The sequence below is a fragment of the Acomys russatus genome, chromosome 12, assembly GCF_903995435.1.
Source record: "Acomys russatus chromosome 12, mAcoRus1.1, whole genome shotgun sequence".
Lineage (NCBI taxonomy): Eukaryota > Metazoa > Chordata > Mammalia > Rodentia > Muridae > Acomys > Acomys russatus.
In genome coordinates this window covers 28,762,790-28,779,082 of record NC_067148.1, presented here as the reverse complement: position 1 = coordinate 28,779,082, position 16,293 = coordinate 28,762,790, and the positions used below count along the sequence as shown (strand labels likewise).

Genomic DNA, 16,293 nt, shown 5'->3' with positions numbered 1-16,293 from the left:
CATAGAGAAGGAAAGGCCTGGGCAGGCCAGTGGGTTAAAGATGGATCTGGTGGGCTTGTGTGGTGTGGTGTGAGATAGTTCCTTTTTGAGGGCTGAAATGTGATGACCTGGGCTGCATAATTGATGGACCTTTGGGTGCCGGCAGCTACCTGGATTGGTGGATACACTTAAGCACCATTTGGGAATCAGGACAAGGTCTGAGTTGGTGACCTACAAAAGAGCCAAACTTGTAGCTCATGGGAAAGGCTGCCCAGAAGTAGGCTAAGCTGGTGTTCTGGGTTGCATCAGTAAAATATGAATTTTTTTCCCAGAATGAGGAAGATCTTCAGAGTCCTAAAGAAACTACTTTGAAGAGGTAATGCAAAACTTTGAAAGAAGGAAAGAGGGGAAAATAAAGTAAATAGATTTATATGCCTATATATGTCTACATGGAGCCTTGTAGGTAATTAGTGCTCCTTTGTTTTCTCCGCCGATCCTCCTCCTCCACAGAGGCTGCTGGGCCAGCTAGCTTTGAGTCTAGTGAAATCAAGGGCTGAAGCCACATGCTTCTGAATGCTTGCTGTCACTCTGGAAAATCAAGTCTTTCCAGTGTTGGGGCTAGGGTCCTGATGTCTTAAAAAAAAAAAATCTCCAACAAGAGTACAATTTGTACACATACTGAGTTCACTCATCTGCTTGGGGAAAAACCTATCTGCAATCACTCAATGTCCTTTGTTTTTTAGAGGGATGGAGTGCATTTTGGTCTTTATAAATTTGGGGACAAACCACCCTGCACTTGGGTAGAGGGAGAGGAGAGTTAGGGGTCTAGCCATGCACACTGCTTGCTGGAGGAAGCAACAGACCCAAGAGAGAGAGAGAGAGAGAGAGAGAGAGAGAGAGAGAGGGGCACAGACACATTTAGTTGTTTCTTTTCTCCCTCTGACCAATCTAAACTGCGTGTCACCGAATGCAACGCTTTTTAAGTGTCCCAACATCTCCCTGACCCCAGGCTAGAACTGGAAGCAAAGGACAGATCCAGCCTTGGCTGTGGGGCCCTTTCTGTTTCTCTTCTCTCTCGTAACCCATCTGTCATCCCTCTTTTCTACACCAATGCTTTCTTTCCATCTCTTGCTTTTTTTCTTCTTCCCTTCTCTGTCCATTCAACTTGCTTCAAAAAGAAATACATTTTCGGCATCACGGTTGGGAGTGTCTCCTTAGCCCTTGCTAGAGATTCCGAGGTCCTCAGTTTCCTCAAATATATATGTATATGTGTTTCCCCTAAATGAGATGAAATGAGTGGCGTCCTGGGGTGGAGGGAGGCGCTGGCTGGAGTTGGGGTGGGTGGGGGGTGGGTAGGAGATGGGGAGGACGGGAAGGGACGCATCACTCAACATTACTGCTGTCGAAGGTGTGGCACTGAAAATCCCCATCGACGTACTCCATGCCTGGCAGCTTCATCCCGTACTTGTCTACACACCAGCAGATGCCACGTTTGCGGCCACGAGAAGGCTTGCACTGGGGGAAGAGGCAACAGGTAGTGAGGCAGCTGTGCCCTGAGGCTCTCTTCTTGTCTGACTCCCCCTCCACCCCCCCCCCCCCCCCCCCCCCGACCCCTTATGCTTGAGAGTTGAGAAGGTATACCCTTAGCCAATCCTTGGGGTTTTGGTATCTCCATCTCATGGAGGAACTCAAAGAAAATGGTCCATTCAGGCACCCACCCTGCCCTGGGGTAGGTCCTGCGATATTCCTTTTGTCATTCATGTCAGGACTACCAAGCTCACATTCTCCAGCGTTCCTCAAGGGAAGACCTTGACCATCAAAATAGAAAATATTGTTCTGTGGCTCTATCACAGCCAGACACAGCTTAACATGGGTCATGTGGCAGGGGTTGGTCTAAGTGCTTTGTCAAGAAAGACCACTTATTTCTCCTCACCAGGGTGGTGGGGATCTCTAGTCTCCGTTTTACACGAGAAACCAAAGGCACAGGGCCTTTAAATAACTAGATCAAGGAGACATAGCTACAAGTGACTGGGTCAAGATATGCCCCAAGGAAGTCTAGCTTATAGCTGTTAACTTAGATTAGGGGGTCCCCTATAGGTACTGTCACAGTCACTCAGTTAGAAATGTAAAGTGGGTGGTGCTGAGCCCGCTGAGGAGTCGCCATGAGCAAGACCCACCCTCCTGAACTGAAGAAATTTATGGACAAGAAGTTATCATTGAAGTTAAGTGGTGGCAGACACGGACAAGGAATACTGCGGGGCTTCGACCCCTTCATGAACCTTGTGATTGATGAGTGTGTGGAGACAGCAACTAGTGGGCAACAGAATAACATCAAAATGGTGGTCATCCGAGGAAACAGCATCATCATGTTAGAAGCCTTAGAAAGAGTCTAAACAATGTTTAGCAGAGGCGTCTACATCCTTCCCCAAAGATCCTGTGTGACTGGTAATTGTGATGTAGAATTGGGTCATGTACATTTTCATATGAAACTTTTTGCTAAATAAACTTTTGTGATACTCAAACAAAGAAAAAAGAAAAAAAAAAAAAAAAAAAAGAAATGTAAAGTGCTTGGAGTCCACTCTAGCCCCTGGGAGCGTGGCACAGGGACACGTACCTGCTTTCTCTTGTAGAATCCTTTGCGGTCACAGTTGGGCAGGTACACAGCACGGGGCACCATGCGTGGGCTGGCTTTGAGCTCCTGCAGGGAGGCTTCCATATGTCTGCGGCAGGGGCCCTGTGAAAACAGGAGGGACGGGAGGCATGGCATGACCCAGGGCAAAGCATTCAGATGTGCCATCTGATGGCTCATGTGTGGCATCCAAAGGGACCCCGGGAGGAAAAATCTATCACCTTTATTAGAAGTTCCTAAGGATCTTTCTTCTCCCTCACCTGTCTGGTGCCCTGGTTGCATAGCAAGCCTGCATGTGGTCAGGCAGAGAGCCCTGCTTTCCCATTTTATCTTTCAGGTCACCCACCCTCAACTTGTCTACCCTTCCAAACAATGAAGACATAAGCTGCACTCCCCAGATATCCTAGGATAATGTCTAGCTTTTTCTTGGAACTGGCCATAGCTCTAGGGGGTCATATACCTGGTGGGTGTTTACTGTTACAATAAGCATTTTGAGCAATAGGTTTTTTGACAGGTCTAGTGTATGCATCTTCTGTAGCCACAGGTGCATACGTAAGATGCAGGGGGAGTCAGATTGGGCTGGTGGCCAGGGCAAAGAGGAGAGAATCCTTAAGACTCACTTGTTCAGATTCCTGTCTCATCTCAGGCGCCGGGATGACTCGGGGATGGGCGGTGTTCTCTGCGCCCCCGACAAACTTGGACTGGGTCAACTTCTTCTTGCGGTCCTTCTTCATGGCCTCTGCCTTCATCTCGGAAATGCGAGCGTGCTTGGGTCGGAAGACCTTGGGGGAGTAGGTCTCTTCTGCCATCTCAGAGGTGGTAGGTTCCTCATGCTCACGAGAGTCTCTCTCTGCTGGGAGATGGGGTCAGAGAATCAGCTTCTGAGGTTGGAGAGCAATGCCTAGAGACCAGGATCGGGAGGTGTCATAGAGGCTCAGAGAGATGTGATGGGGTCTAGGAAAGCAAAGGGGTGGGGTGGGGTAGGAGACTTCATGTGGGGGTGCGGTTTTTGACCAAGTCTCACTAGTGTGTACAATGGAAGGCAGGCTAGAGAAGAAAGGAGGGCAGGGCAAGGCTCAAAGCAGGTGAAGGTTATGGAAAGAAGTTCACTGGCCAGCGACATGGCTCAGGAGATGAGGAAGTGGCTGGGGACAGAAGGCTGAGCTGTCAGGATCTGGAGAGCTGGGCCAAGGGAAGAAGACAGCCCAGCCCAGACGTGGACAAGAACAGCCAAGTGTGTCTGTCCTCTTAAAGAGGTCTTTGTACTTTCAGAGCAGCTGGGCTGAAGGGCGAGAGATGCTTGGACCTGGGGATCCAGGGTGAGGGTGGGGACCGTGGTGAGGACTGGGAGATAGGAAAGGTGTAAATACAGGCCCTGGAGAGGAACAAAACAGACGGAAGCCAGGGGCCTCCTCCTTCCACGCTAGCTCCCAACTGGCTCCGTGCCACGATCTGGGCCCTGGGAGGCTGGCCATTACTCAGGTCAGTCTGAGAGAGGCCGACAGCTGGCTGGGGCCAGACCAGTTATATATAGGAGCAACTTGGTGACAATCTATACTTAGTTGACTTATGACCTTTAGAAAAAAAAAAGAAGCAGGATTTTGTTCGTGTCCCTGTTAGTCAAGCCACCTGCCTATTTCAGTGCATGTTTCCAGTAAGTATTTTCCCCTCATAGGTGCCCACCATTCTCCTCTCGGCTCCCTGACTGTAGATGGCTGTCCCAGGTGGTATTGTCTACGACGCTGACACACATCAAGACCAGATGTAAGGGCAGGATGGGGAGTGGGCCCAGACTCCATCACCTTTCCTTTCAAATACTCAAAAAAGAAAGAAGGGCTTTGGGATACCCCAAAATAATCAGGTAGGGTGAAGAAAACCCAACTGTCCCTCAGATACTTAGATACGATGACAGCTAGGTATCTCAGATGTGAAAGAATAGGGGAAAGAATTCAATGAAGTTGAGATGAACGGGGATTTGTAAGGAAAGAGGCATTTCGGAGAAGGCATTATGTGATGTCTCCAAGCTCCCAACCTGAAGGAAGATCCGGTGTGAGTGGGCAGAAGTGCCTGGAGATTTGGCCTAACCTGGTTAGAAGAGCAAATGGCACCAAGCACACAAGCATATGTTCCTCTTGGGCCTGTCAAGCTTAATGAACGAGGCATTCTCTGGGGTGCAGGGGTGGGTGGGAGGCTTTCACTGATCCTGGTAGGTAGCTGGGTTGGGTGTGTATGCACAGGAAAGGAAGAGAAACAACTACCAGAAGGAAATGTGAGTGGTCAGGAGTATATGACAGTGCTGGGGGGCAGGCTGTACCTGAGTCAAGCTCTATATGCGGACCTCAGACCTGCTACCCTTCCTCAATGCGTGGTTTTACTGTATCAGAAACTAGTAGGGATGTCTAGTCCCAGACTGACTGCCCAATGAGGAATGAAGCACTCTAGGCATTAAAAGAGGATATCTTGGGGGGAGTGAACCCAACTTTCTTGAGTATGGACTTGGTGGACAGGACACAGGAGGAATGTCTAGTTTGGAGGCTCTGTGGAGGTAGAACAGTAGGACCTGAGATCTTTTCCTTAAGGAATTTAAAGGACTTTTGCAAACTCTGGGCCTCACTAAGTCTGGGCTTCTGGGGTGCCCCCACCCCCCTAATTTTCAGGCTTCTTGCTTGTGAAGGAGGGGCTTAAAATTTTGACGTGCCTCCCAGTTTTTGTGCCTTTTCACCCTCATGAAAGCTAGAAACCTATTCCTAGGCAGAGGGAGAGTTGAGTATCAAAGATGCTGATCAGAGTCTTGTGGTCACCTGGAGGCTCCAGAGAGCAGAATTAGGAAGATAAAAGGAAAAGCCAGCCTTGAGGTGGAGCGCTAGCTAACCCCGCTCAGCTGCCTAGTGGCCGAATCATACACAGGATTTCAGCTTCTGTAAGGTTTGGCCTTTAGATAAAACAAGAGGCACAAGTACCCTGGATACCCCCCAAATCGCTTCTCCAAGAGAAAATGAACTGAGGTGCTTAAAGGGATGGCTACAGGAGAACAGAACACTTCAGGAAACTACCATGGCTGTTTGGTAGGCAGGGCTCTACCTCTGAGTGGCCAGTAGGTGGCGCAGGAGGCCAAGGACACTCAGCTTGTGCTCATTTCCAGGGAAGATGCAACGAAAATCTGGCACCTGGGTGTCTAGTTTGAGAATCTTATTAATCCCTTACCCATATTTGTTTGCTTTCACTATGCACTAAGAAGGTTGGCGGGTGGGCAAGAGAGAGCTGTGTAGGAGTGGAGGACAGTGGGAGCTGCTGTTTCTTACACACACACACACACACACACACACACACACACACACACACCGAGCATATGAACGCAGAGATGGCACTGTTCACCACACCCCAGCAAACACAGGGAGTATCCACCTGGGAGCAGGTACAGATTTATGATTGCTGAGGCACACCAGCAGGAAGGGGTAGCACTGCAGGTGGCACTGCAGCACTGTGCAGTTACCTTTCCTAAGCCCAACCAGCCCATACTCTGGCGGCTTTCTTGCAGGTGGCTGATATTTCACCAACGTATGGAGACACAAGTTCTCAGGAAGCCATCTCACTCCACCATGCTTTCTAGTCCTATCAATCGGTGAATCCAGGTGGGACCTGTTGCTACCTGAAGTATCACTTTTCACCCTGGCTTTTTGTCATTCTGGCACCATGAAGAACCTCGTCTTGGGTTAGCTACTATTGGATTTTCGCTCAATTTGATCTCACAAAGAGAAGCCTGGGGTTAGCTTTAGCTGTAGTGGCTTGTCTCCCAGCAGAGAAAACAGCTACACTTGGAGTTCATGGCCCAACAGGGGTTGAGGGCTTTGCCAGGCCACTTACACCAGGGGAGTGACTCCAACTCCTTTTCCAGTCAGAAGACAGGATGGGGACACACAGAGTCTCCCTCTGGGAGCTCTCTATGTGGAATGTTAAGTGTTGTCTTCTTAAAGCGGCACAGCCTTGTAGTTGATATATCTTTGTCTTTCTTTGGATGGTATTCGAGAAATACTCTTTAAATGCACAAGCAAGTATGCCCCCAAAGGCAAAGAGAAGTTGATTCTAGAAGCATTTCTGCAACATAAATGGGGCAACTGATAGCTTAATGGATGCTGTGGGAGGCCATGTCAGTCATGCCCCTGCCTCAGAGCATGATCACCTCACTACAGAAAGGCCCAGAGAAGTGAAGGGACAAGCAGTACTTGAAGGCCCTGGTGTGTGAGGCTTCTAATTGGTTGAGGCTGTGCCATCCAGGAGTCAGAATGGATATTTAAATGAACAAATACCACAACCTCCACCCCCAGGTCCTCAATTGCTCTCTTCCCATTTCCAGTGCCCCAACAGCCACATGCTGTTGGCTGCCACTGTGCTGGACAGGGCAGACATAGAACACTTCCATAACCACAGTAAGTTCTACTAGATCGCGCTGGCCCAGGACACCGGCGAGGACAAAAATAGTCAGGCTAACTGCTCTGCCCGCTCCCTGTCTTGTCTTGTCTCCCAGCCAACAGGCAGCTGCTTGCTCTTTGCTGCAACACTAGGCTTGTGGGAGAACCAGGAACTGGCTGCCCGTTGCTCCCCCCACCCCCAAATGTAAGCAGCAGTGTTTCAGTCTCCCTGCCCCAAGTCTGACTGCTTCCCAGCTGCAGACGATGCTAATTAGCTCAATTACACTGTGTGGGTGCATTTGCATATAGAGATAGGGAGGAAGGGTTCTGGGCAGATGTTGTGAAGTTTCCTTCCCCTGGCTTCCCTGCTGGCTCACTCCTGAGGATCCCTGAAGACACCATTCTGTTTTCCACTGTGGTCAGTAATAGAGGTCCTGGGTCACTAACAACCGGAACAATGAGCTGACCGTCCAAGAGGAAAGCAAAGGCAAACAACTGTATTCTAAGATGGGAGGAGGGCCAGAAGTGCTCATTCAATTTCATGTAGCTTAACTTTAAAAAAAAAAAAAAATGTATGTATGTATACAGTGCTCTGTCTGCATGTACACCTGCACACCAGAAGAGGGCATTAGATTTCATTATAGATGGTTGTGAGGCACTATATGGTTTCTGGGAATTGAACTCAGGACCTCTGGAAGAACAGCCAGTGCTCTCAACTTCTGAGCCATCTCTCCAGCCCGAACTTTTAATTTTGAAACTGATAGTTTGCTTGTTGAAAAATATTTTAAGGGCAGGGTGTGGTGGCACATGCCTTTAATGCCCGTACTCGGGAAGCGGAGGCAGGTGGATCTCTGTGAGTTCCAGGCCAGCCTTGTCAACAGTGAGTTCCACAACAGCCAAGGCTACACAGAGAAACCCTGTCTCAAAAAAAAAAAAAAAAAAAAAAAAAAAAAGTTTAAGTATGTTTTGGGACATCTTTATGACACATATATATTTGAGATCTTCTGTAAACATAAAAAGATGCCATGGATTTCAAAGACAGTGTGAAAGAATGTTGATGATTTCATTATCATTGTTTGGGTGCATGTTAAGATGATAGTATTTTCTGGTATGTTCTGTTAAAACACACTACTAAAATTAATTTCCTCTGTTTCTTTTTAAATCTTTAAAATTTCTGTCTGCTATAAAAATTATAAAAATTGTGGTCACTGCGAAATTAAATGTTACATATGTGGCTTGTGTTATATTTTGGCTAGATGTGCTATCCTAAAGACTCCTGAAGGATGGGGCTGGAGAGATGGCTCAGAGGTTAAGAGCATTGACTGCTCTTCCAGGGGTCCTGAGTTCAATTCCCAGCAATCACATGCTGGCTCACAATCATCTATAATGTAATCTGGTGCCCTCTTCTGGCCTACATGTGTATATACAGGCAGAAAACCGTATACATAATAATAAATAAATCCTTAAAAAAAAAAAAAAAGATTGCTGATACATAATAGATAAATAAATCCTTAAAAAAAAAGATTGCACCCTTGGTGGGGGACAGGTAGATGTTACAGCCCTGAGCGTATAATATAGAGATCCAATAACTGGAACCCATATAAAGTCACAAACTGGCAGAGATATCACACGAGGCCCTGAGATTTCATTCTGACAGTAATTTCAGTGAAGGCTTTAGGATTTGGCAGGGGAAAGCCATTGATATGACAGTTTAGTTTGGGAGCTAAAGTATAAGACCACCTATTTGGTTGGCCGTAGTAGGAAGACAGGCTTCGGTTATCTGCTTCCTACCCCAGCAATCCCCAAGGGAGGCGCTTCCCCGGCCTCTGAGGCAGGTTAAGATGGGTCTTCCCAGAGCCTCAGACTTCCTTCACTGGCCAGCTATAACCTCTCAGCCAAAGGCAGAGGTGGAAAAGTCTGGGCATAATCCCACATTGGGGCAGATGGTCCCTCCTCTTTCTTTCTGATGTAAAAGCCCTGTAAGTCACTTCTGTCACCCTGTCCTACCTCAGGGTCTCACCATCCTCTTGCCATCCCCAAGGAAGACCCGTGCCACCAAGGCAGGTTACTGTGGGCAGTAGGCCGAGGAGGTACCATGTTCTCCAGAGAGACAGGAACCATGGACAAACACACGGCTGCAAATGGTCTGCATGCCACATTAGGAGAACTTCTTGTGTTCAGGAAATGAGCTTTGGCCCATAGGCCTGGAGGCTGTGCTGAATGCCAGCCCTTCAAACCCTCCTTCATCGCTTTCTCCGACCAAACCAGTGAGCGGCCCAGGCCAGCTGTCTCTGAGACTGTGTAGAAAAGGGACAGAAGAGGCCATGAGAACAAGAGGGTATTGGAGTCCCTATTTTTGGGTCACTTTACTACTTTGCTGGCCCACAAAATAGATTAACCCTACGAGGATGGTTTTCCATTCACTTCCACGACACCTACCTACCATTGGAGGGTAGCATTTGGCAGTGTTGGCCACGGGTTGCAGGTTAGACCAACCCTAAGGAAGAGTGCTAGTGGCTACTGAAGGAGCCAGAAATAGCAGGACAGAGTGCCACAACCCATAGGGAGGAGCTGAGTTCAAATCCTGACCGCAATAGATCTTGTCTTGGGCAAGTGGCTTTCTGTTTCAGCTCCCTGTCTCTTTATCTATAAATGGAGTGGGGGGTGGGGTGGGGTGGGGGGGGGGGTGGGGTGGGGCTTGACCATGATGGTCGCTGTGGGTTTCTTCCAGCTTTAAGGCTCTTTGGTCCAGTATCCAGACAGTTCCTGGAGAGAAGCTAGGACACACCTAAGAGTTGTGGCCCGGCAAGAAAGGCCACTTCATTTTACAAACAAGTGTCCAGTTAAGTCATTTGGATTTCTGTTTTGTTCTGTTTTGTTTTTAAAGAAAGAAAAGCAAGCTGCATCATAATAGAAATCATGGCTGGGCGGCAGAAGCAGACATATGTACCAGCTTCCTTGGTTACCTGCTTTGTTTCTGTAGACGTGAGCTTGACCAGCTTGGAATCCAAGGATAGCTGTTGAGAATTGCTACTTTGGCCTAATTGGCTAAAGTGCAAACAGCAACTAAACAAACCCCTCCCACTTGCCCACTTGTGGTGCCTGGTAACACCCCCCCACCATACCCCCTGCTGGTAAGGAGTGTCCCTTGTTCATACTTAGTTAGGCACAGAGTCCTTCCAGCTTCTCAGTGTGGTAGCTCTGGAGGGTCATGATCCCTCCTTTAAATTTTAACTGTTCTCACACATTAAACACCTTAAGGTTTCACAGGCATTGACTGCTCAGGTACAAAGTAAAACTTTTTTTTTTTTTAAATCTATCTTCCCCTCTATCTTGCTTCTCCTCTCAGGACCGGGTCAGCAGGGGTTCTCGCCTCCCCTCTGTTCTCTGCTCTAACTGGCTCAGTGACCTCTGGCCGGAGGTCAGCCTTGGCCCTGCCAGTGCAGCTGCAGGCCCACCTGTTTGCTTAAAACGGGAGGGACTAACTCAACAGCTCTTCAAATTTAGACGTCCTGCCCTCAGGGGACACCTCAGAGTTGGAAGTGGATAGGGGGGGGGGGGGAGCAGAAAGGGGGAGGGCATTGAAGGTGGGGGGGAGGGGAAGGGCACTTGGAAAGAAAAGGAGTGTCACTGGGCCTTGCTGACACCGCAGAAAGACCAGGGCAAAGGCAAGTTAAAGCGCCCTCCTAGTCCTAGTCGCTCAAACTACCCAGTTTGGTTGGCTTCCACAAAGCCAGCTCTCATAGACTTGCTTCGCAGGGAGGGCACACGGTGGGAAAGGTATCTGGCTCCTTCAATTTTCCACAATCCTGTTCAATCCAGACATGAATCTGGCCAAAAAACCCTTACTCTGGATTGACTCCAGCGTGGCATTTGGACCAAGCTTGGAGCTGCAGCCTGGCCGATGGAGGCCAAAGGCTGAATTCATTTAGGTAAGGTTCCCCCTCCCAACCCCGCCCCCTCATCCCTCCCCCCTCCCCCCCGCCCACCACACACACATTTGATGTTGCTCTTTGCTTTATTTCTCAATGACAGGATTGACTTTCGCAACCCTCTACTCCCTACGTTTCGGATTTCACTTCTCCGTTAGTCCAGGAGATACTACCTGGGACCTCCTGTATCCTGGGCTCCCATCGCTGAAGCCACAGGCTTTTTTCTAGAAAAAGCCCTCGGCAAATCCTGGGCCTTTGAACCCACCTAGGCTCACCTTCATCTCTTGTCCCCTTTGTCCCTTTAGCCTCATACACATTGCCCTCTGTTTCTTTATCTATCGCTGGCCCCTGAACTAGCCAAAAGAAAATGCAAGGCCAGGCGTGCTCCCAGCACTGGATGATCTCTAGGCTACTCCCTCTCCAGTTGCCAAGCAACGCACCCAGCAAAAAGCCAGTCTCCGCCTGCTTACGTACACCTCCCTCTCCCGAACCTTTGGCTGCCTGCCACCTCTCTTTCCTCTGCTCTTCACTTCTCAATCTAGAAATGCACTGTACTGGGGCCGGGGGTGTTACATAACGCAATAATATAAGAATATATAATGTGTGCTTTTGGCTGCATGCCAAATATAAATACAGTTTTATATATATTATAGTTTGCCTCCCCGGGAGATGAGGCATGTCCATGCTCACTCTACTCAGATTTCTATTGTGGCGGGGGCGGGGAAGGGGGCAGGAATTCTGCTAAAGAACATAGAGGACAACCTCCTCTCTTCACTATCCATTTTTCGCTCCTTAAGAATGACGTCATCTTTAGCTTTTTATGGATCTACCTAATGGCTCTCAGGTTGAAGGATTTTCCTCCGACAGCTGGCTCCCATTTGGGAGGAAAGTATCAACCTTTGCCACTGTGGACCTCAGCCAGGACACAACTATAGGTGACTAGGCACCTGCCTGCCTGAGGTGGGCTGGGGTTGAGGTGAGGGCGAGGCGAAGGGGTTGCTTCGGGTTGAAGCGCCTGCAGGGAATTCTAAAGTGATCTGGCGCGGGACAAAAATCGTGCGTACGTGTGTGCTTGTATGTGTGCACCCGCGCGCGTGCACTCGGTCCGCTTGGGAAGTTGGATGCTGCCTCTCTGTGGGCCCAGCATTAGCGCGCGCGCGTGCGTACTGCGCGCAGACCTTCTAGCCCAACGCTTCCCAATCAATCCCTTGGCTGGGCAAATAAAAGTGGGGCCAGAATACTGCGGAGTCATAACTTGCACGTTTCGGTTGTGAGGGGATTGCTAGCCACAATTTTGTCTCCAAACCAGGTAATGGATTCTTACTGTTTCGGCGGGTAGGGATGTAATAAAAATAACCCCGAAAATCGGTCTCTGGGGCTTTCGCGGTTTGTTCATCACCTCAGGATGCAACTTGTGGTAGCCAAAACCTGCAGTTCCCGGGTAGAGAAGCTGAGCTCACGCAAACTCCGCCACCTACTGACGGGTCGCAGGAATCTCCTACCAGGTGCAGTTCGTACGTCCTTAGTTTGTATTAAAACAACAACAAAAAGCAAAACAAAAAACCCCCCAAAACCCTCACGTTGTAGTGTCCGTGAGTAATGGAGGACTACTGGTAGTGGGAAGGGCTGTATCTTTGTAAGGAACTGTACCAAAGAAACAGTTAACCAAGTCTTAACACCTCTAGGGGAGAGTCAATAGCTGTTAATCTCTCCTAGTGTAGATTTTGTGCATCTTTGGTTAAGCTTAAATATATATATAATGTATAAATATTATAATTAAAAATATTATATATGCATATAATATATATAATATGTTATATATGTGTATATGTACACACACACACACACACACACACACACACACACATTCAGAAAACTCCCCAAAGAAACCTATCTTGAGGCAGAATTGTTCTGATTGAACAAGAAGTTCTGTCAATCATTTAAATCATAGACTCCAAGGCACAGAGAACTTGGAGGCGGGGCAAGTGGGGGCGGGGCAAGCAGAGGGGTGGCTCCCAGCGCGTGGTCTTCCTGTCTCCGCCCCTTGAATTTTGCATTCTGCGTTTCCAGGGCCCCTCAGCATTTAGCCACACTCACTTTTGGTCTGGTTTAAGTGATTGGTAGGGGGTGGGGCTGCTAGGGTAGGGTGGAGTGGGGAGAAAGGGAGGGGAGGTTGGAGAGGGCCAACATCCATTGGGAGCTTCAGATAGTCTTCATCCCACATCCCTCTTTACCTCTCAAGCCTATGTCCATCTTTCATCTTAGATAAAAATCTGAATTCAGGAGGGGAAAAGAGCATTAGATTCAGGGACGGACATTCAGCACAAAACACCAGACTCTTTCCACCCCATACCCAACGCCCTTCCCCCAGCTCTCCTGAAGTATTCCTTCTCTTCCTGGGAGGAAAAAAAAAAAGAGACGTTTTACAGTCTAATGCGTTTTTTCATCGAGCATAATCAATCACATTAGTTCAAAAGCAGCAAGTGTACATGTGAGTAAGGTCTCAACACCTCTGCCCAAAAGACATTAGTTATCAAAGACTGTGTGTGTGTGTGTGTGTGTGTGTGTGTGTGTGTGTGTGTGTACACGCATGCGCGCGCGCACCCCTGGCCAAATAGGAATGGAGGGATAACTCTGGAGGCATCGAGATGGGGCGTGAGGCTTGGGGGGGGGGGGCGTCAAGGGAGATTCAGCTCTAAAGATGGGTAATGCATCTCCAGGCTCCAGTTAAAATGACCTTTTAACAAAAAGATTTTTTAAAGTTTAGGGAGAAAAGTATGGGGTGGGGTGGAGAAGGGAGTTGATAATTTAACCTGTTCTTTTTTCAGAATGAATACACGGGCTTTGGACTTTGAGACTCAATAGAACCTTCAGAATCATGATTGCCATGAGTTAGGAGTGGGGGAGGGTCGGGCTGGGGTGGAGGCCGAAAGGAGATGGGTCGCAAACTGGAAGAGCCAGGGTTATACAGCAGCCTAGGATAGCAGGATCTGCCAGGGCTCCAAGTCAGAGGTGCAAGGAACCACCTTATCTACTCCCAGGAGCTACCTGCGTCTAAACGACTTGCTGCGCAAAGCGCTTGGGTCTCAACCGGTCCTAGGTCCTTACTCGTCCAAGGTGCCCACCCCCTCCCACTGTGTGCCGTGCAACTGGCACCCCGGGAGCGCTCACCTATCTTGGTTTGCTCTCCGTAGCTCTTTTCGTTGAGGCAAACCCCGCGGCCGTGCAGCAGGGCGTGCAGCGGCTTCTCCTCATCCTGCCGGGGGAGGCAGCGCAAACCCTGGGCGCAGCGCTCAGTGTAGACGCCACACGACTGCCCCTCCGCCAGGGCGCAAGTCATGCAGCAGCCGCAGCCAGGCTCCTTGACCAGCTCGCAGCCCAGAGGACTGGGGGGACACATGGACAGAGCTTTCTCGTCGCAGGGCTCACAGTGCACGAAAGAGCCCAGGCCTTGAGTCGGCGCGGCATAGGCGGCCAGCAGCAGGAGGACCGCGCTGAGCACCATTTTCTCCGAGTCTCGCTTTACTTCGGGGCGGGGCAGGAGAGTGAGAGTGCGTGGAGAAAGGGATCAAGAAGGCGCCTAGAGATTTTTTTTTTTTTTTCAAATCTCTTGCAGGTAGAGCAGGTGCCCTCCCTCTAACATTTGCAAAATATGAGGCAAGGAGGATTCAGGTGCCTGCACTCAAGTCCCAATTGCAAAGATTAAAGACTTGCAACAGGTTGGGGTGAAAAAAGGAGGCGCGCCAGGTGCACGCGGAGAGTGTGCGGAGATTGAAGAAACCCCCAGGAGGAATCGAGTCAGAATTGCGGGGTGGGGGAACCACAGAAATGCTCACCCCAAAGCAACAGAAATAATGAGCTTGGAGGCGCGGAAAGGTGCAGGGCGGCGGGGCGGGGGGGGGGGAGACAAGAAAAAAAAAAGGCTTTTGGTTTTTTCTTTTTGCTTAAAGTCTAAACCGCACCCACAGCCATCCAAGCCTCAGTTACCAGCTGCGCCGCTGCCGCAGAACAGGTAAGAAGCGTCGGCGGCTGCCAAGAAGATGGGGGGAAAAATTAAAATCAGGAGGGGTAAAAACCCAGACCGCACTAAACCTGGACCCCAACACCTCTTTTCTCCCACTCTACCACCACCTCTTCGAAACCCGCAGGTTCTGCGTGATGTCCGAAGAAGGGTGCAGACCGAGGAGGGGAATAACGAAAAGGAACAAAAAAAGGGGGGGAAAAAAAAAAGCTCAAACAGCTTTGTAGCTCTTTCCTAGCTCCTTTTAACCCCCGGCAGAAGTTTCCAAAGAGACTGCGGGCTCTGGTCGAGCAGGCGCTTTTAAATAGACGGCCCCTGGCTGCCAGCCAGTTGTAGCTGCAATTTGAGCTCCCCAACACCCAACCCATGCACGGATGCCAAGGAGCTTTGCAGCACAAACTCACACGGGGTGGGGGTGGGGGAGAGGCCTTCTAGACACACGGGGGCTCCCCCTTTCTCTCCCTGAACAGTGCCCTCCACCCCACGGAATGTACAAAAAGGACTTGGGGGACTGACGAGTGTAGGGAAAAGGTGGAGGGAGGAATAGGTGAGAGTAATCTTCAGGAGCTGGTTGAGTACAATAGAGTGACTAGATTCCCCGACAACTAGCTTGGACACTGGCTGTTAGGACTTAACATTTTCTTGCTAGCCATGTATGCCCAGACCAAGAAATCCTTTCCAACTTTGGCCAGGGGTGAGGGGTTGAGGGGGTGGGGAGGAAACGTGTCTAAGAGGCCACTGAAAGTTTGTGTGTTTGTGAGACAAGTAGTGCATACTAGCTGGTGAGGGGAGTTGAGATGAATTTAAAGAAAGAAAGTAAGAAAAAAGACCCCTCCCCCATCAAAAGTCTGAGAAAAGGGATTAAAGCAAGAGTTTCTTGTTGTTCTGGTGGGATACTGATTTTAGTTATATTCGGTGGCTATTTTCCTTCTCCCTCATAGCTGACCAGGGAAGCTCGTGTGTGTGTGTGTGTGTGTGTGTGTGTGTGTGTGTGTGTGTGTGTGTGTGTGTGTGTTGTTGGGTGCATTTTCAAGAAGGGATACCCACCCAGCTTTGTTGGCAGTAGTGACTCAGACTCTGAAATGGTGTGGGCTGTCCGTTTTATCTGGCATCCTTCTCATGAACACCTTAAATGTCCCTTTAAATGAGAGAAAGGTAAGGGAGGCAGACTACAGTGATAGTCTCCTTGGGGCTGCCAAGGGGGCATTTCTGTTCCTGGAGTGGGCAGGAGTGGGCACATCACAGGAGACCTTGGCTCATGGTTGCTGCAAAGGTGTACAGCTTTGGGGTACGAGATGGTAGGACGCTGGGGCCTGCACAGAA

General features: G+C 49.4%; 2 protein-coding genes across 3 annotated transcripts; one reads left to right on the top strand and one right to left on the bottom strand.

The window, feature by feature from the left end:
• Window positions 1-1,334: 1,334 nt before the first annotated feature.
• Window positions 1,335-14,816, bottom strand: Igfbp5 (insulin like growth factor binding protein 5). 2 transcript variants are annotated; one of them, XM_051154120.1, is made up of 4 exons: window positions 14,121-14,816; window positions 3,229-3,461; window positions 2,594-2,713; window positions 1,335-1,494 (listed from the first exon to the last, which is right to left on the bottom strand). In XM_051154120.1, exons 1-4 carry the CDS (start codon window positions 14,452-14,454, stop codon window positions 1,363-1,365), a joined length of 819 nt encoding a protein of 272 aa, XP_051010077.1. In that variant the 5' UTR covers window positions 14,455-14,816; the 3' UTR covers window positions 1,335-1,362. The 2 variants fall into 2 exon arrangements, with proteins under 2 accessions (XP_051010077.1, XP_051010078.1); XM_051154121.1 differs by having other exon boundaries at window positions 3,229-3,458.
• On the top strand, window positions 2,123-2,372 carry LOC127196438 (small nuclear ribonucleoprotein G-like). Its single transcript, XM_051154123.1, has one exon. It carries the CDS (start codon window positions 2,142-2,144, stop codon window positions 2,370-2,372), a length of 231 nt encoding a protein of 76 aa, XP_051010080.1. The 5' UTR covers window positions 2,123-2,141.
• Window positions 14,817-16,293: the final 1,477 nt, after the last annotated feature.